General features: G+C 56.6%; 1 protein-coding gene across 8 annotated transcripts; it reads right to left on the bottom strand.

The window, feature by feature from the left end:
• Positions 1-391: 391 nt before the first annotated feature.
• ENGASE (endo-beta-N-acetylglucosaminidase) lies at positions 392-13868 on the bottom strand. 8 transcript variants are annotated; one of them, XM_054458348.2, is made up of 15 exons: positions 13707-13868; positions 11286-11353; positions 10918-11119; positions 9160-9308; positions 8435-8592; positions 7739-7887; positions 6831-6996; positions 6016-6204; positions 5767-5870; positions 5300-5408; positions 4939-5129; positions 4204-4352; positions 3550-3658; positions 3160-3274; positions 392-2961 (listed from the first exon to the last, which is right to left on the bottom strand). In XM_054458348.2, exons 1-15 carry the CDS (start codon positions 13844-13846, stop codon positions 2545-2547), a joined length of 2415 nt encoding a protein of 804 aa, XP_054314323.2. In that variant the 5' UTR covers positions 13847-13868; the 3' UTR covers positions 392-2544. The 8 variants fall into 8 exon arrangements, with proteins under 8 accessions (XP_054314323.2, XP_063512642.1, XP_054314321.1 ...); XM_063656572.1 differs by lacking the exon at positions 6016-6204 and adding an exon at positions 12907-13031 and having other exon boundaries at positions 10918-11115; positions 13707-13780; XM_054458346.2 differs by lacking the exon at positions 6016-6204 and having other exon boundaries at positions 3550-3655; positions 13707-13867.
• Between the last annotated feature and the right edge of the window lie 4772 nt (positions 13869-18640).

The following is an 18640-nucleotide window of genomic DNA, read 5'->3' as shown; positions in this document are numbered from 1 at the left end:
AGAACTGGTGACCACACAGCTGTGCTTGGTCGACCCAGTGCAAGAAAAAGCACGGAGCTGGGAGGGTGGGGGGGCATGGCACAGAGGCATAGGTGGCTGGTGCTCCAGCCAGTTCTGCACGCCTGGTGTAGCCTGAGTGCCCACAAGGAGCCATGTTGCTTCAAGGTAAAACCCACTTCGCCAGCCCCAGTCACCCCTCCTGGAAGGTGGGTAGGAGCTAGTGCACAGCTGCAAAGGGTCAGCTGAGGAGGGGATGGGAAGATGAGTGGCAGAACCTCAACCCAGAGCTCAGAAGCCTGGGGCTGGGGCCAGGGCTGGACAGGGAGCCAGCATCCAGGGCCGGGCTGGTGCTGCCCGCACCCCATCACACCAGGACTCGACTGCACTCTTCACAATGTCAGATCATTTATTTCAGAGCAGTTACACCCAGCAGAGGGGCACAGGCTTAAACGCCGGCATATTAATTTTCCCGCACACGAGCCCTGCATGGGGGTGGGGCTGGGGAGCCGGGGCGGTGCAAGTCTGCCATACGCCACGCTCTACTAGGCCCCCTTACTCCTAATTGCCTGCTCACCAGACTGTGAGAAAATAATTGCCACTATAAATTTTCCCTCCTCTGCATAAAATATTCGGGGGAACCAGCACTTAAAAAACAGACTTCATGAAAGAAGGGCAGCAAGGCGTGGATGCTGCGCCCCCCAAAATCCCCGCAGCAGAGGACACAGGCCAGGAGCCCCTTCCTGGTTCCCCCTGGTTCCAAATGAGACAGAAAGGCTCAAAGAGCTCCTGAGAATGGTCACGGCTGAGAAAAAGTCAAGTGAGTGGCTCCAGGCTGCAGGGGGTCAGCAGAGGGAGCCTCCTGCCCCATATCCTTGGCAAACTCACTTCTCCTTCTGGGACCACACAAGAGACATGGAAGAATGTTCCTAATTAGGCAAGAGCACAGAACCCCTAATCCCAGTCTCTGCTTGGCATGAGTACCCAGGCAGGCAAGGAAGATGGAGAAAGGTGGATTTCAGCCCCTGGAAGGAGCCCCGGCTCAGAGTGGCTGCTGAGCACCCAGCCTTGCCCTCCTCTGGACGTGGGAACAGGTGTGGCTGTGCTGCCACCTGGTGGCCTCTTCCCTCACTGCAGGGTGAAATGATGTGGATGCCAGCCCTTAGGTGTGGGCTCCAGCTGGGGTCACAGAGCATCCCAGCCCTCAGCACTGCCCGACATAGAGGGAACCCCTACCACTGGCCCTATGTGGCCTGGGGGTGAGAGACCCCCCCCCAAAAGTGAGGGACTTCAGGCCATTGACACCGTGGAAGGACCGCAACAGACCCCACCTAGACCAGCCGCAGGATGACCCAATGCCGTGGGGTCCAGACACCACACCAGGAAGCCTCCCAGGCAGCCCAGGTGTAGCAGAGGCTGTGCAGCTGCAGAGGCCTGGGCAGAGGGGAGGAGGCAGCGAGAAGAAAGAGCAGGAAGGACAGAGGAAGGCACCTGTGGTGAAGACCCTGCCTCCCTCACACCCCCACGCACCTGTGCTGACTCCTGCTCAAGGGGTAAGCCTGGAGGTCTTCCCGGTGCTTGGACAAGGCTGAGAAGGGAGGACGTGAAGGAACAGAGTAGCTGGAAAAGCCCCCACGGGTCCTGCAGCTCCTGCACTCAGGCTGGGGCTGGGCTGGCGTGGGGAGCAGGTGCTGCTTCCTGCATGGACTGATCTGCTACCCGAGCCTGAAGGGCGGCTTGTCCAGAGCCCACGGCCTCTCACTGGGCAGAGGCAGGGCCACAGCGCAGACTGCCTCAGAGCCACTTCCCTGCACGCCCCCAGCCCGGAAGAGACGCAGCAGAGCCAGGGGCTGCTGAAAACGCTCTGGAGATGACCTCACACTCAGCAGCACAGTAAATTGCCAACGCCAGGAAACACGGAGCAGCTGGGGCTGGCCCACGTGGAGGCACAAAGCCGGCGCCGGCTGGCCCAGAATGCCCACTCCTCAGGGAAAAGGGCCTTTCACACTGGGAGGAGGGTTCTCCAGGGTATCCTGTCCCGCATCCCGCAGGCAACCCCACCCCCGGGAGCTGCGGTAGCTCGTCCTCATGCTCAGAAACGTCTCGGCGCCTGCTCCAAAGCCTACCTGCCACAATCTAAGACCCTTTCTAATAGTTTCATCTGCAGGAAAGAAAATCATCATTCTCAGCATCAGCATCTTGCAGCCTATTAGGAAATGTCCTTTATGGAATTTTCTGTTCTCAACTTCCTCCCCTCCTTTCATTTTCACCTGGGAACCATGTACCATGGGGAGGGACAAGGCAGAAACAGAAGGCCCGCCACTTGCCTCGCAGTGACCAACGCTGCAATCCCACTCCTTGGTTTCCTGTTTCCATCACCCCCAACCAGAAACCCACAGCACTCAGCCCGGGGTCTCCCGCCCCAGCCCCGGGACCAGGACCTCGCCGCCACTGCGGGCACTTAGCAGGTCCAGCACAGGCCAGGGGCAGAGAGCCGGGAAGAGGCCTCAGCCCGAGGCCAGGAGACCACCCGGCCTTAGCATCCACTCATGCGGGGGCTGAATAAAGCAGAACTGCCCTGCCCCACTCGGCCTGAGGCACCCGAAACCCTTCCTTAGGGACAGGCTCCACCAGAAACTCCATGCGACGATCCTGGCCGGGCCCGGCGGCTTCCACCAGCAGGTCCACTATCCGGTACTGGGTGGCAAAAGCCAACCCCAGGAACATGGGCATCTCTGGCCTCGGCAGCTCCCTGCCCGGAGAGTCATCACGCGTCCCTCCCCAGCAGTGGATTCGGAAGCAACGGACTTGTGAGAGGAGGAAGGACCAGTGCAGGGTGCAGCTGAGCTGAAGCAGAGCAGGGGGCCCCTCCCGCTCAGAGGCGGACGGCTGCCAGCGGACGTGAGAGATGGTGACGGCCTGCACCTGGGGCAGAGGGGCCAGCAGGCTGGCAGCATCCACCACCTGGCAGGAGAGAAGGCTCAGCACGGCCGGATGCCTGGGGGCAGGGAGAGGGCTCCCCAACCCACACATTTCCCCTCCCTGACTCCTCCACCCCAGTTCCCCGCTGAACCCAAGAAGGGGGCAGCCTGGGGCAGCTTCCACCCCCACTCCAGCTGGACAAACGGCCAGCCCAGCCGGAGCCCCTCTGGGAAGCATCACCTGGATCTCTCCAAGCCGACAGGTGAAGCTCTCCTCCTCCCAACCACCCGGCGGCCGTGAGAAGCAAACAAGGAGGTCTAGCAGCAGGCACCCACGCAGGCTCACCTCGTAGCAGCTACGGGGCGAAAGGGCTGATCACTGGCCGGGCTCAGCCCAGCGGCTCCAGGGTGAGCCGTCCAGAGGCCCCAAGCCACAGCAGAAGGGAGATGCGTCCCAGGGTCAGTGGGGACCCCAGGCCGACAGCAGGGCTCCCAGCAGCTGTCCTGGGCTTCTGTCTCAGAGCTGCCCAAAACCTGGCAGCCAGCCCAGGGCCCCTCCATCCCTCCAGCTCTGGGGTTTCCCAAGAGACTTGAGTGAGGGAGAGGGACGTGAGGAAGGAGAGGGACTTACCGCTGGACCCAGCCCCCGCTCAGCTGCCGACCGCAGCGGCCCACCCATCTGGCCAGCTTTGTGGGGGGCACCCGGAGGGGTCGGAGGCTGTGTCTTGAGCTTGTTTCTGCTGGAGAAGGAGACGTGGGACTTGAAAAGGAGAATCTCAAAGGAAAAGGCACTGAGAAGGACCACCAAGAGCGTCCCAGGAGTCCAGAGAAGACTGCCCGGTTAGGCCAGATGCTCGCAGGTCCCGAGAAGCAACCAGGAAGGGCTCCAGAGGAGCTCGGTGAATGAAACGCATATCTGGGGTCAGCCACGCTCTCACTCGTCCTGGCGTCCTCCAGCCTGCTGTCTCCCCCACCCCATTTACTCGCCCCTCACCACACCACGGCCAGCAGCAAGCCTGTGTGCAGCTCAGGTCTCTGGGAGGGGCCCATGTCCACCCTGCACAGGAGCCTCAGCTGCCTGACGAGGACACGGGACAGAGGTTGTGGCTGAGAAGTGAATCCTCCCTGTCCAGACCTTGACCACAAGCTGCCCTGAGTCCAGCAAAGGCAGGATTTACCCCGCACTGTCCACACCAGCTCCTCCCCACACTCCAGGAGCCTCTCCACACTTCTCTCTCCTGAGCTCTTCACCCTGGGCAGAGGCAGGCCTGGCCCATTACCTCACCGTTCAACACTGAGATGCCACCGATGTGGCAGCTGCCGGCATCCCCTGTGGTCAGCTCCAAAGCAACCGTGACGTCCGTGGGCCCCTCAAGCTTATACACCATGGACAGGTAAATCCTGGGTGGCACTGGGGCCTGCAGGGAAAATAACCTGGGGAGAAAGGTCCTGTGATGAGTGCCGTGGAGCGATCACTGAGAAATCGAAGCCAGCTCCAAATTGTGTCCACCAGCCCCTCCCTCCAGGAACAGGGGGCCTGGGTGCCAAACGCTCCCACATCGTGGTCCTGTCCATAGCCCGGGGACAAGTCCTCCCCCAAGGCCAGATTCTTTTGTGGGCTCAAACATCTCAGTTCTGAAATACCATATGGGATTCCCTCATATGGGGCATCTAAAGTATCCAAACTCACAGATGCAGAGTCAAGGGGTGGCTCTGGGGGGCTGGGGGAGGATGGGGGGCTAATGTGCAATGGGGAGAGTCCAGTCCTACAAGATGACACAGTTCTAGGGATCTGTCACATAGCAACGTACGCAGAGTTAACACTCCCGTACTGTTCACTTAAACATGGTTAAGATGGTAAATTTCAGGTTAATGCATTTTTGACCACAATTTTAAAAAACCAATCTGGGTCTGTCCTCTGTCCTTGTTCTGGCCTCCACTGCCCCGTCTGTCCAGTTCCGTGGCCACCACGTGTGATGGGAGAAGCTGGTGGGCCCACCGTCCTCCGTCACTCACCCACCTAACAGCCACATTTCCAACCTCCGGTGGGATCACACCCCGGACGAGAAGGGAGCTGCCTCCATGCCAGGCATCCTCCAGGCAGCAGTGCGTCCTCACCCAGCCCCGGCCATCCCCTCCCAGCCTGTGTTCTCCAAACAAGGGCTGGATCTCCTGGGCGCTCAGGTGGTACCAGGGCCCCACTGCCTCCTCCTGAAGAAAAGGGCAGAACAGGGGCACTCAGCAGAGGCCAACAGAGCAGGTGTGCCTGGAGCGGCAGGGAAGGGCAAGACCACCACCGTGCCTGCTGGCAAGTCCCAGGCTCCTCCCACCTGTCCCAGCTGAGGCCAGAGGACAGACACGGAGGGAAGACACCCACCCACCTGGCCATAGCAGACCCTCCGTGCACCCATGCCCAGGCAGAAGGACGTGACGAAAGGCAAGGAACAGATGCTATGTGTGGGCAGATAACGCTCCAGCCGGCCCCAGAACCTGCCAGAGACATGGGGGCAACAGCTCGATCCGGAGGAAGGGAGGGAGCCTCTCAGTGTCCCTCAAACTTGCTGGTGGAAACTCGAGGCTCTCCTGCACCCTCCAAGACAGGACTTCCGGGAGGACTGCAGCCTCCCCTGCTACAGATATGCTGCAAACACAAGTCTGCAGGAAGCGGTCGCTGGGTTTGGCCCCTGCCTGGAAGCAGCCAGGGTGCTGGTTTCTTCCCCCCTCATCCTCCCTTAACCACCCCCCCATAGGAAGGGCCACTAAAGCCCACAAACGTGTCCTATCAGAGACACCAGAAACCCCTCCCTCCCATCAGCCTGCACTAAGCACCCAGGACGGCAGGACTCACTTGTCCTGGTTCTGGAAGAAATCCTTCTTCTCCAGACACTCATACACCCAGCCGGGGGCAAACAAAGCCACGGAGAAGCCATGCTTTCGGATCAGCTCCAACGACTGAGGAGACAGAGGGAGACGCTGGGCACATCAGGACCACAGAGTCCAGACAGGCTCCTGGACGCCAGTGACGTGGGGTTGGGGCTCTCAGGGCAGCTCAGAAACGGGAGGGGGAAGCTGTCCAACCCCTCCCTCCCAGCTGCACCTGGGGGCTGCTGGGCATCACCCCCGTCGTTCCACAAGCCGGCCAGAAGAGGGCGCGGGAGAGGCGGTGAGCGCTGCTGCAAGGGCAGGGGGCCAGGAGCTGGGCGCTAACTGGCTGTGGCTGCGCGGTCCCATCGTCCTCTGGCACACCTCTCATTCGATTATCAGAATCACCGGCAGTAAAGAGGCTCTTTAGTTATTGGATTAATTTACTCATTTAAAGCTAAATTAAGGGCTGAGAACATCTCTGGGGCTCTGGAAAGGGGCAGGACCGATAGGCCAGAGGCAGGCAGAGCCCTGCGCATCCCACGCCAGGGGCACCGGCCTGGCCCCGCTCCTTCTTCTGCGCTGGTGTGGCCCGCCTTGCCGGAAAATGCTCCCTCGTCATGACACCTACCGCTCCCCAAACCCTGGGCACCTCCCCCGTCCTCACCCCTCAGCCGCAGTGAGAGGCGCTGCAGGCCCCTCTGCGTCCGCGCAGGCTTCCCTTGCGGGGAAGGTCAAAGAACGCAGCTGGGACAGGAGGCCCAGGCCCGCCGAGGACCGGACAGTGGGGGAACGGCGCGCCTCTGTCTGGTAACACCCACACAAAAATACATTATCTGATTGTAGAAATAGCCGGGAAAGGGGTTTCAGTGGGGACACAGCTTGGCCTGGGCAGGACACCCTGTTTCTCAGTGCCGCAGGATCCCCACTATGGGAAGAACAGGGGCTGTCGTTCCTTTGAGGTGCAGACGGGAATGGAAGGTCCATGAGGAAATGAGGTCCCAGGGGAGGCACTGGGCCGCTGGCCCTTGGGCGAAAGCCACCACCCACCTTGTCTGTGTCGAATCGGCCTCCGACCACGTTCCCCCGAGCAAACACATCCACGCCCACGTACACATCAGCCCGGCGCTCCCCAGCCTGCCCCAGCATCCGCTCCAAGTGCTCCTCCCGCCAGTTATAGTTAGTGAAGAAGCCGTCGCAGGAATCAAAGAAGACCCTGAGAAGCAACAAGGACCTGCTGTGAGGCCCAGGCCCAGAGGGACAGGGCCACCCCCTCCACCCACACAATCTCAGCCTTTTCCCCTCCTAGAGCTCAGAGGGACAGGGCCACCCCCTCCACCCGCACAGTCTCAGCCTTTCCCCTCCTAGAGCTCAGAGGCACCTGCAACTCACGGGCTGGGAGCTGCCTCCAAGACCTAGGACACGGCCTGTTCCCCAGGGGCAGGGAGCAGCCCCAGATGGTGACCTGAAGCCCTTGCGCGGCATCCATGGTGTCTGCTGAGGCTCAGGATGTTAAGAGAACTCTGCCTTTTTGAGACGGAGTCTCGCTCTGTCGCTCAGGCTGGAGTGCAGTGGCACGATCTTGGCTCACTGCAAGTTCTGCCTCCCAGGTTCACGCCATTCTCCTGCCTCAGCCTCCCAAGTAGCTGGGGCTACAGGTGCCTGCCACCATGCCCAGCTAATTTTTTGTATTTTTAGTAGAGATGGGGTTTCACTGTGTTAGCCAGGATGGTCTCGATCTCCTGACCTCATGATCTGCCCACCTCGGCCTCCCAAAGTGCTGGGATTACAGACATGAGCCACCGCACCCGGCCTACCTTCTCCCTCTTTTTACCCAATGTAGTCACATGTGCACTGCCTCCATGAGGGAGACTGCACCTGCCCCTTGCGGCACCCGCCCCTCGCAGCACCGGCCCCCCGCGGCACCTGCCCCCTCACGCACCCGTCTGCAGGCTCACCTGTTGTGCTGGTTGAGTTCGTCTTGCCATTTGAGCTGCCCACTCTGCACCACACTGTCATACCAGAGCACCAGGCCCCCCGGGACCTGCCGGTGCAGCTGTGTGGTGAGGTACCGCAGGAAAGGAGGCATGTTCCCCACAGCGGCCAGCTGAAAGAGAGGAACAAGGTGAGAGCCTCAGTGAGCCCCAGATCCGTCTATCATGAGAAGTATCCAGCGCTGGACAGACAGGGGGACGCGGAGCAAACAGACCCACAGGTGAAGCTGCAGTTCTGAAAGGCCCTCCCCACCACAGCCCCGAAAGTGGACTCCAGCCAAACAGATGACCGTCCTTTCTTATTGCGGCAAGAAGGACATGAATGCAGAAGTCAGGAAACCGAAAGGGGAGGATGCCCTGAGAAGGAAGCCACACACCCAGCCCAGAGCAGAGCGTGGAAAAGGAAAGGCGTGCTCACAGGCAGGGGCGGGAATGTGAGAGCCGGCCAAGCACGCTTGCTGGAAACAGTTGGAGGAGATTCTGTCTCACTGCAAATAACTAAGATTTCAGAGCTGGCACTGCCCGGGAGGCGAGACGTGGCTCTTACTGCTGCAACCTGCAGCCCAGGTGTGGGGCGAGGTGAGGCCAAGCAAGGAAAGAGGTGGAGGTGGGCGGCAACACAGCAAGGGGCGGTGAGGTGGGTGAGGGCCGGACACTCACACTCAGAGAGTTCTCGATGTTGATCAGCCAGCCATCAAAACGAAAAAACTGAGCGATCTGGACCAGCCGGTCAGCCACTGCCTGGTATGAGCGCTCATCCCCGGCCAGGAAGGCTTCACAGAGCCTTCCCCCTTCATTCCACTCCGTGATGAAAGTCCCTGTGAGGACAGGAGAGAAACAAGGTCGGCCACGGGAATCACCTTCCCTCCACCTGCAGTTTTCACAGCGAGGTTCTCGAACCAGCAGCCTCAGTATCACCTGACCACTTGGTAGACATTCAAATCCCCATATATCGCGTGAATCAGACACCCTGCCAGTGCGGACCAGCAATCCTGGTGACGGAAGCCCATCAACGATTGGGATTGGGGCTAAAGCCTGAGAAGCACTGTTCTGACCCAGGAATTGGCAAACCGTGGCCCTTGGGCCAATGCCCGCTGCTACCTGTGTTTATAAATGCAATTTTACTGGAACACGGCCCTGCCTATTTGTTTACCTGCTGTCACTCAGATAATCACCACAGTGACCCAGTGGTCTGAAATGTGACAATACTATCTGGTCCTTTCCAGAAAAAGCCTGCAGATGCCTGTCCTGACCGACCGAGGCGGCCCCAGCAAGGGGCTCTGGGCACTGAGAAGCAGGCAAAGCCCGTGCCTCCTAATCACGGGGTCCCCTGGCCGGTGAGCTGAGGAGTCTGGCTGACACAGAGGTGAGTCCTTGGCTCTTACCCAGCACACAGACCCCATGCCTGTGGGCAGCATTGGTCCAGCCCACCGGGGGGATGGTGACGGTGTGGTGGCTGAAGTACACAAAGACGTCGATGCACTGCCAGTGGTAGAAAGCATAGGGAGTCTGCACCACCGAGCCCTGAATGAACCTGGGGAAAGAAACAGAACAGGGCTGGCCATGGCAGCTCATGCCTTTATTCCCAGCACTTTGGCAGGCCAAGGCAGGCAGATCACTTGAGCCCAGGAGTTTAAGACCAGCCTGGGCAACATGGCAAAACCCCATCTCTCCCCGCAAAAACTGGAAAAATTAGCCTGGTGTGGTGGTGCACACCTGTAGTCCCAGCTACTTGGGAGGCTGAAGTGGGAGAATCGCTTGAGCCCGGGAGGTCAAGGCTGGAGAGAGCCCAGATTGCACCACTGTTCTCCAGCCTGGGTGACAGAGTAAGACCCTGTCTCAAAATACAGAAAAAAAGAAACAGAGTCGGGTCCCAGGAAGCAGAATAAGGACACAGAGACCGCAGCGTGTCCCCAAAGGTTTCTCTTTAGTTCCATTCAGTCAAGACTCCCTGGAAGCCTGCTGTGTCCAGGCAAGGTGCAGGCAAGGAGAGAGGCAGGAACCAGCTGCCACTCCTGTAGCCACAGGCAGAGTGCTCTGACCAGGGCATCAGGCATTTGCCACAGCATCCAATGGACCGAGCACTGCTACCCCCTGTGAGCAAATGAACAAAGGAAAGAAAGGAGGGGAAGCAGGAAGGCTCACGTCAAAGTCCCGTCTCTGGCTTCCCGCTCTATGTGGAGGGGTAGGCAGTCCCTCAGAACAGAGTCTCCCGGAACTCGAAGGTCAGGGCTGACAGCCGTGTGAGCCCAAGATTTCATCACCTGCTTCCGTCTCTGCCTTGATGGTTGGCTCGGACTCAATCACAGGGTCCAAGATTGTTTTATGGACATTTAAAAGCGCCACGTGGACTCCATGGCAACTTTGGATGGGACGTCTGCAGCTGGGGTGGGTGGGGCGTGTAACATCTCTGTGCATCAAAGCCAGAGCCCAGCGACCCAGAACAGGATCAGAGCTTAAGGGAAGAAGGTGACGAACACCAAACCAAGTGAGGGGGTGAGGCTGGCGACAGGCAACTGAAGAGGACCCCCTGCCTGCTGTGCCCCTTCCAATCTACCAGCCTTCAAGTTGAGGAGGTTCAAGGAGTCAAATGATTCTAGAGCTGAAAGGAACATAAGACACTGCCTAATCCAATCTTCCTTTTTTTTTTTTTTTTTTTTTTTTGAGACAGTGTCTCACTCTGTTGCCCAGACTGGAGTGCAGTGGTGCAATCTTGGCTCACTGCAATCTCCGCCTCCCTGGTTCAAGTGATTCTCCTGCATTAGCCCCCTAAGTAGCTGGGATTGCAGGCACCTGCCACCATGCCTGGCTAATTTTTCTATTTTTAGTAGGGGCAGAGTTTCGCCATGTTGGCCAGGCTGGTCTCAAACTCCTGAGGTCAGGTGACCCACCTGCCTTGACCTCCCAAAGTGCTGGGATTACAAGTGTGAGCCACCGAGCCCAGCCCAATCTTCCCTTTTTACAGATGAAACACTGGAGCCTGCCTTCTTCTCGCAGTTAGTGCAGTCCCTCCAATGCCCGTCTCCTGACTCCCCGCCCAGTGCTCTTTCTACACATGGCACTCTCTCCTACCCCTCCAGCCCCCACCCCAGCAAAGGAAAACAATCAATGTAAGCAACATCAATGTAAGGCCAGGTCCTCACCTGTCGTCCAGGTACCCGCCCATCATGTCATGACACAATAAAGTCCGGGGCCTCTGGCTGCTCAGAGGAGGCTGGCGACACGCCAGGGGCTCCAGGGCCACATTAAAGCCATCCTCCAAGCAGGGCGTCCACGCCAAGAGCTCCTCCAGCGAAGACAAGTAAAAGCTGATAGGTTTGGTGGTGTCCTTGTCATAATATCTAACTGGTCCGAGGACAGAAACATTGAGCAATTAATGGAAATTATTATAGGATTAATCAAAACACTTTAACAATAACACAGAAGGAACATGAGAGGGGGTGGGGGCTGACCTGCCCCAAAGCCCCAGGTGTGAAGGTGGAGTCGGTATTCAGAGCCTCTGTCTCCTCACCTGGCAGGGGGTCCGGGGAAAAACTGACCACCTCTCGAAAGACTGTCTCTTCTTCATCATCTTTGGTCCTAAGCAAAGAGGGAGTTGTACATTTATAAATAAAAACATAAATAGGTAAGAACACTTAGAAGCAAATGGACCAGTTTCATCTAAACATGGAGAGATATTCTCTGCCTTATGTTGTTTAATATTAACTATAGAAACATTGTATAAAGCAAGGAAGTGCCCTGTGATAGTCATAAAGTTTTAACTGTATTAGCAACCAGGCCTTGGCTTCCACATGCACACAGGTGCCAATGATTACCCCTAAGATTAAACCTTACCCTAGGCCAGATGCAGTGACTCAGGCCTGTAATCCCAACACTCTGGGAAGCCAAGACGGGCAGATCACCTGAGGTCAGGGGTTCAAGACCAGGCTGGCCAACATGGCAAAACCCTGTCTCTACTAATACAAAAATTAGCTGGGCATGGTGGCGCACGCCTGTAATCCTAGCACCTTGGGAGGCTGAGGCAGGGAGAATCACTTGAACCTGGTAGGTGAAAGTTGCAGTGAGCCGGGATTGCGCCACTACACTCCAACTTGGACAACAGAACGAGACTCCATCTCAAAAAAAAAAAAACAGAATAAACCTTACCCTCTAAAGCGCCACCCAAATACCACACTCCAAAGACCAGACATAAATACTTCACAGGGTCCCCAGGATTTTCTATGGCCAAGGGGCAATATCCAAATACCCAAAGTACCAGAAAGTTTCAGGTCCTAAGAGAGCAGAGGCCAGGCTTCCTCTACAGGCCACACTTTTCTAAGTGCCTCCCGTGCTGTTCATGGAGGTATGTTACAGGGAGAAAGAGTTCCTTCGTTCCTTCGGTACATTAACATGGAAAGCTCCTAAATACATCTCAGACCACTTTCTTTTAAAAATTGATTGATTGATTGATTGAGACAGAGTCTCGCTCTGTCGCCCAGGGTGGAGTAAGGTGGTGAAATCTCAGCTCACTGCAACCTCCAATTCCCGGGTTCAAGTGAGTGTCCTGCCTCAGCCTCCCGAGTAGCTGGGATTACAGGGGTCTGCCACCACGCCTGACTAATTTTATACTTTCAGTAGAGACTGAGTTTCACCATGTTGGCCAGGCTGGTCTCAAACTCCCGAACTCAGGTGATCACATGCCTCAGCCTCCCAAGTGCTGGGATTACAGGCATGAGCCACCACACCTGGCCTAAAAAATTATTATTATTTTAAGAGCAGTAAGAAGACACTGCAGTGGCTATTTATGGGCCATGGCACCAACATTGAGGTTCTCTAAATCTACCAATGCACAAGGCCACTTCTTTGTTCACTGAGCTGTCATCTGCCATCACTCCACTACCATTCAGAGGCCTGTTGCAAAGAGTCCTCTGTAGCATCTGGCACCACCAAACACTGACCCAGGGCCTCCAGAATGACATTGGGAGACCCTGAGAACTGCAGGGGTGGGGGACAGATTCAAGCAGAGATGCCGCAGTTGTTCCTCTCCACCTTCCTTTTCCGAAGCCCCCTCCCTTGTTGACGTCCTTATTATACTTCAGCCACCCCCTCCCAGGCCTTCTCAGAACAATCCCACAGCAGGTCACCTTTGTCACCTGTCATTCCTCCACTGGGAGGGAAAGAGCCATCTCCACATTCCTCCTGTCCAAAAATATCTTTCCCAGCAGCCAGCCTCCATCCCATCCTCATGAGGTCTGAAATGCTCAGCAGTCTCACTGCTCTGGGTTTAGAAACAAAGCTACCGCGGCTGTTTCCGGAAGCCATGTCTGTGCTCCTAACTTTTCCCCCTGCAACCTACTGAGGGGGGGTTTACTGGGTGGAAAGGTGCCCCCCAAAGGAAGGAAGCCCAGCCCAGAGGGGCATGTTCGTCCCTTTCTGTCTCTGTGCTTTGGCCCTTTCTGTTCCCCCCCAGTTGGATACCCTACTCCCTATTCTCCACCTACTGAAGGCTTCCTCCTCCCCAAAGACTCAGTTCTAGTGTCACCCCTGCAGAAGGCCACCCCTTCCACCAGCCGGCATCCACTGAGCCATGCATGAGCACCGCCGCCGGGATCTTCCGCATAGACCAGCGACATGGGAGGCAGGGGTCTGGGCGGGGCGCCGGGATTCCCGCTGGGCCCCGCGGCCACTCGGGTTTGCACCCGTATTTCTGAGATAGGCAGGGGTCACGCACGGGGACCAGAGGCCGCTGCCCGGCAGTGGCGCGAGGACGGCGGGGCGGGGCGGACCGGGGCGGAGAGGCGCTGCCACCCGCTGTCCCTCACTGTGCACGGAGCGGACACAGGCGCCGGCCCCCCCGCCCCTCGGCGCGCCCGTGCCGGGAAACCTAGGGCCCCGGGGCCACGGACTCTCTCAGCCCCGCGGATCGGGGGTCACGCGGGCCCCGCAGCCCCACCTCCTTCCCAGCCGCCGCCGCCGCGGCCGCGGCTCCTGCTCCTCCTGCGTCCCTGCCTCCGGGGCCCCCAGCCCCTGCAGCTGCCGCTCCCTCCGCCGCCGTGTCGCCGACCGGGTGACCGTCACCGCCGCGGCCTCCATGACACTGTCCGCGCCCGCCGAGAGCCAATCGCAGGCCCGGGCCCGCCCCCGCGCCGCGCTCGGCCAATGGGAAGTGCGCAGCGCTGACGCCGCGCTGGGACGGGACTCCGAGCCGACTCCCGGCCAGCGGCCCCGCGGCGGGGACTTTGTTGCGGCGACAGGCCGGGGGCGGGGCCGAGGACGGGGCGGGGCTGTGAGGGGCGGGGCCTGGGCGAGTTCCGAGCCCAGGGTTCGTCGTCGTTCTTGTTGTTGCCCATCATTGGCTATGAGTCCAGGGTGCTAGAAGGCTCTATAAGGCTTCGGAACGCCCCAATCTTAGAGTTCTCTCTTTAGTCTCACCAGCTTCCTTTTTCAAGCAAATCGAGGTTTATCCCGGAGAGATTAAGCAATCTCCCAGAGGGCACAAAATCAGCAAATGGTGGAAATAAGACTTTAACTCATGCAGCTAACCCCTATTTAAAAATAATTTTCAGACCGGGAGCAGTGACTCACGTCTGTGATCCCAGCACTTTGGGAGGCCGAGGCGGGCGGATCACCTGAAGTCAGGAGTTCGAGACTACCCTGGCCAACATGGTGAAACCCCGTCTGTACTAAAAATACAAAAATTAGCCGGGCGTGGTGGTGCGTGCCTGTAATCCCAGCTACCTGAGAGGCTGAGACTGGAGAATCGCTGGAACCCGGGAGGCAGAGGCTGCAATGAGCCGAGACGGTGCCATTGCACTCCAGCCTGGGCGACAGAGGGAGACTCCGTCTCAAAAAAAAAAAAAAAAAAAAACAAAGATGAAAGGTTAGTAGGTTAGTATCGGGCCATGTGGAAGCTGGTGTCCTATATAGGATGCATAGTTTTCCAGTGAAACACAGACTTCTTTCTACAGCCCCACGCCTGTCCTCGACAGTAGTAGTTGCTCTGCCCCTAAGCGTGCAGGACCTGGAGTGGCACCTCTGCAAGAGTGGCACTGCCCAGCGTCTTAGGCACAAAAGGAGTTCACAGGAAACATGATAGAACAGAGCCCTGAGAAGCCAGAACTCAAGGCTGGGCCCCACAGGGCAAACCAAGGCTCTCCTCCCTCCAGGCCCCAACGCCCCTCCACAACTAGGAGCTTCCAGTGCTGGGCTGCAGCTGCCGCCCAAGCCAAGTTGACTGGGCCTTTATCATTGTTGCAGACTTTGAACTTTATGAGGCTCCAAGCTTCCATAAACGCCAATGGTGGGAACTATGACTAAGGTTGTTGAATATGGGCCATGGTGCAGGCCAGCCAGTTAGGCAGGAAGGACGGGCCACTCAGAAGCAGGACACGCTGACCCATGGGGAGGACAGAGATGGCAGAGGCCTCCTCTTTGGGGCTTCAGCCCCGGGAAGCTTACAGTGAGCGAGGGCAGTGGATCACCAAGTTCCCTCCTACTGTGTTCAGGGGTGCACCGGCCGTGGACAGTCTTGATCTGGTGTGCATCTAACCAGGTGTTCCCAAGCCCTCACCTGCAGCTTAGCAATAAAAATAGATAAACTTTCATCCTACCCAGATTAGAACACAGTTCTAAGGGATACTTTGAACAGCCCTTAGGTAATGCTCAGTCTCTGGGAGAAAATATGCCCAAACCTCCCTTCTCTTCTCTCCTTTCCAAAGAGTAGGCACCTGGTCTAGAAGAGCAAGAAAGTGAAGGCAGCCCTGCACGCCCCTAGGACAGAGAGGACTTAGATCTCGTGGCCTCTTGTTAGCCCATGTGGCTCGTGGTCTCTCTGAACGTCAGGCCAAGCCTGGAGGGGCCCTATCTGCCTTGAGCTCACATTGGCTCATGCTGGGGCTCTAGACCCATTTGAGGCCTGAGTGGGCCGTCTAAAACCCTAACCTTCTAGCGTTTCCAGATAAAATACAGAGCAATCAGTTAAATCTGAATTCCAAATAACTGATGCCTGGGACATAGGACAAGCTTATATTAAAAAGTTACTGCATATTTATCGAAAATTCAAACTGAACTAGGATGCTGTCTATGCATTTGCTAAATCTGGCATCCCTACCTGTGAATCGGAACTACAGCCTCGGCAGAGCCATCCTGCCCTGTTACAGGGGCCCCTCTGACACCTCCCTGCAGGCTCTCGGCTGTCCTGGGCTCTGCCCACACCAGTACTGGAAGCCTGGTTGGTTTGGGACAGCTGAGCCTCCGGCCTCCCTGCCTGACCATGCTGTCCTGTCAGCTTCCTGTTGCAGGTTGTGCCGCAGTGCGTGCACTTGCCTCTGCACCACACCTCACCATGCCCAGGGCGCCCGGAGTGGGGACCTAGACTCACACCTGCTTGCTCTGCGTTCCTCTGCCTTCTCTGTCATGGTGTCTGGGGGAGCCGGAAATGAGAAGCAGGTGAGTGGACACCACCTGGCCCCCAGGCTTGGTTGCTGATATGCTGAAGAGTGTGGCAGGAACTAATTGTCCGGAAATGAGAAGCAGGTGAGTGGACACCACCTGGCCCCCAGGCTTGGTTGCTGATATGCTGAAGAGTGTGGCAGGAACTAATTGTCCCCAATATTCCTTCTGAGCCTGTCCTTTAGGAACGGAAGCCCCACGTTTTTGCTGACTACGTGGTAGCCCAGATGAACACAACGTTCCCCAGAGGCAGAACTTAGACTTTCCACGTGTACTTACTTACAAGTAAGCTGTGGTTTATGAAACAAGAAACAAAGTGATAAGTGCAATTCTGGTTGTGCCTGCAAAACAAAGTGGGCATGCCCTCCACCTTTCCTTCCTCGCTTCTGTTGGTCGCCGGCTGGGTGCAAGGATGTGATGGCAGGAACTGCAGCAACCCTCTGAGACCATGAGATGGAAGCCACTTGTGGAAGGGCTGGGAGGGGCCTAGGTCCCCAACAGCAAGACTAGTGTTGCCCTGGACTGCTTATGTCTGGACTCTTTTTTTTTTTTTTTTGAGACAGAGTCTCACTCTCATCCAGGCTGGAGCTCAGTGGCATGATCTCCACGCACTGCAACCTCCAGCTCCCAAGTTCAAGCAATTCTCCTGCCTCAGCCTCCCAAGTAGCTGGGATTACAGGCGCCCACCACCATGCCTGGCTAATTTTTTGTATTTTTAGTGGAGACAGGGTTTCACCATGTTGGCCAGGCTAGTCTCGAACTCCCACCTCAGCCTCCTGAATAGCTGGGAGTACAGGCGCCCACCACCACGCCAGGCTAATTTTTTTTTTTTTTTTTTTTTTTTGAGATGGAGTCTTGCTCTGTCATCAGGCTGATCTGCCCACCTCAGCCTCCCAAAGTGCTGGAATTACAGGCGTGAGCCACCGCTCCCAGTCAGCCCAGACTCTTAAATGACAGAAATACTCTTCTGTCTTATTTAAGCCATTACTATGTTGGTGTTTTTACAGTAGCTAAATCTAACTAAGATGAGTGGGGTAAATCCTGGAATTTAGACAAACCTCTCGAAACAGCAGCCTGCTTGCAAGGCTGGTATCTTTTTTTGTCATTCAAAATCTTCTTACCTTGTTTGTTGTCATTGCATTCTTTCTGCAATAAATCTCACTGTCCCTTCATTCAGATACATGTCTCAAACAAGCTGGAGGAAAAACAAAAAGCACAATGTAAAACTTTCAAGGCTGGACGCGGTGGCTCACGCCTGTAATCTCAACACTTTGGGAGGCCAAGACGGGAGGACTGATTGCTTGAGCAGACTTGGAAACCAGCCTGGGCAACATGGAGAAACCCCATCTCTCCAAAAAATATGAAAAATTAGCCTGGGCCGGGCACGGTGGCTCATGCCTGTAATCCTAGCACTTTGGGAGGCAGAGGTGGGCAGATCACTTGAGGTCAGGAGATTGAGACCATTCTGGCCAACGTGGTGAAACCCCATCTCTACTAAAATACAAAAAATTAGCCGGGTGTGGTGGCATGCACCTGTAGTCCCAGCTACTTGGAAGACTGAGGCAGGGGAATCACTTGAACCTGAGAGGCAGAGGTTGCAGTGAGCCACGATCATGCCACTGCACTCCAGCCTGACGACACAGCAAGAATCCATCTCAAACAAACAAACAAACAAAATATTAGCCGGGTGGTGGCATGCGCCTGTACTCCCAGCTACTTAGGAGGCTGAGGCAGAAGGATCACTTGAGCCCTGGGAGTCGAGGCTGCAGTGAACCACGATTGTGCCACTGCACCTCCAGCCCGGGCAACAGATTGAGACTCTGTCTCAAAAAAAAAAAAAAAAAAAAAAGGAAGAAAGAGTAAGAATAACTTTTCAACCGTCACTCCCTTTATCCTTGGTACTCAGTAAAGGCTTAATGAATGAAAGAAAGCTGTGGCTATGGCTGGCCTCTTGCTCCAGCCCCCCGACTCACCTTTATACCCACTGGAGGCTGTGCCCAGGTACCTGCTCGAAAGTCCTGCCTGCCTGCACACCTCTGTCTGTGAACACACACTCACTCCTCAACGATACGATGACACTACCTGTAATGCCTGCCCTGCCCATTTTCCCTTGTGTTATTATTGCAATTGCACAAATGTTTGTTAAACAAAAATTATGGGAGCCCATTATTTTGGACTGAGCTCCTGCACTGGGCTCCAGCAGACCACACCAAACCAAGATGGAGTCACTCATGCTAAACGCCACGTGTCATCAAACTGAAGCCTTAAGGAAGCAGATAGATCCCAAAACAGACAAGTTTTTCATGAAAACAGGAGATTCCAGTCTACGTAAGCCAGTGTAATAAGGAAGTCCCCTCTGCTTTAACCTTTACCAAAGGAGGTAACACGATGGTAACCAATTGACGTTTTTCCTGTTTCCCATCTCACAAAACCCGC

This window comes from Pongo pygmaeus, chromosome 19 (assembly GCF_028885625.2).
Source record: "Pongo pygmaeus isolate AG05252 chromosome 19, NHGRI_mPonPyg2-v2.0_pri, whole genome shotgun sequence".
Lineage (NCBI taxonomy): Eukaryota > Metazoa > Chordata > Mammalia > Primates > Hominidae > Pongo > Pongo pygmaeus.
This window is presented reverse-complemented; position numbering and strand designations above follow the sequence as displayed.

What these genes read in the sequence shown, in the direction of transcription:
- ENGASE (XM_054458343.2), bottom strand. Translation starts at nt 13,846, where the DNA reads ATGGAGGCCGCGGCGGTGACGGTCACCCGGTCGGCGACACGGCGGCGG. An exon ending in GAACTCAACCAGCACAACAG is followed by an intron (nt 6,997 to 7,738) that starts GTGAGCCTGCAG and finishes GTTGCTTCTCAG; the next exon opens with GGTCTTCTTTGATTCCTGCG. An exon ending in GTTGGAAATGTGGCTGTTAG is followed by an intron (nt 4,353 to 4,938) that starts GTGGGTGAGTGA and finishes CTTTCTCCCCAG; the next exon opens with GTTATTTTCCCTGCAGGCCC.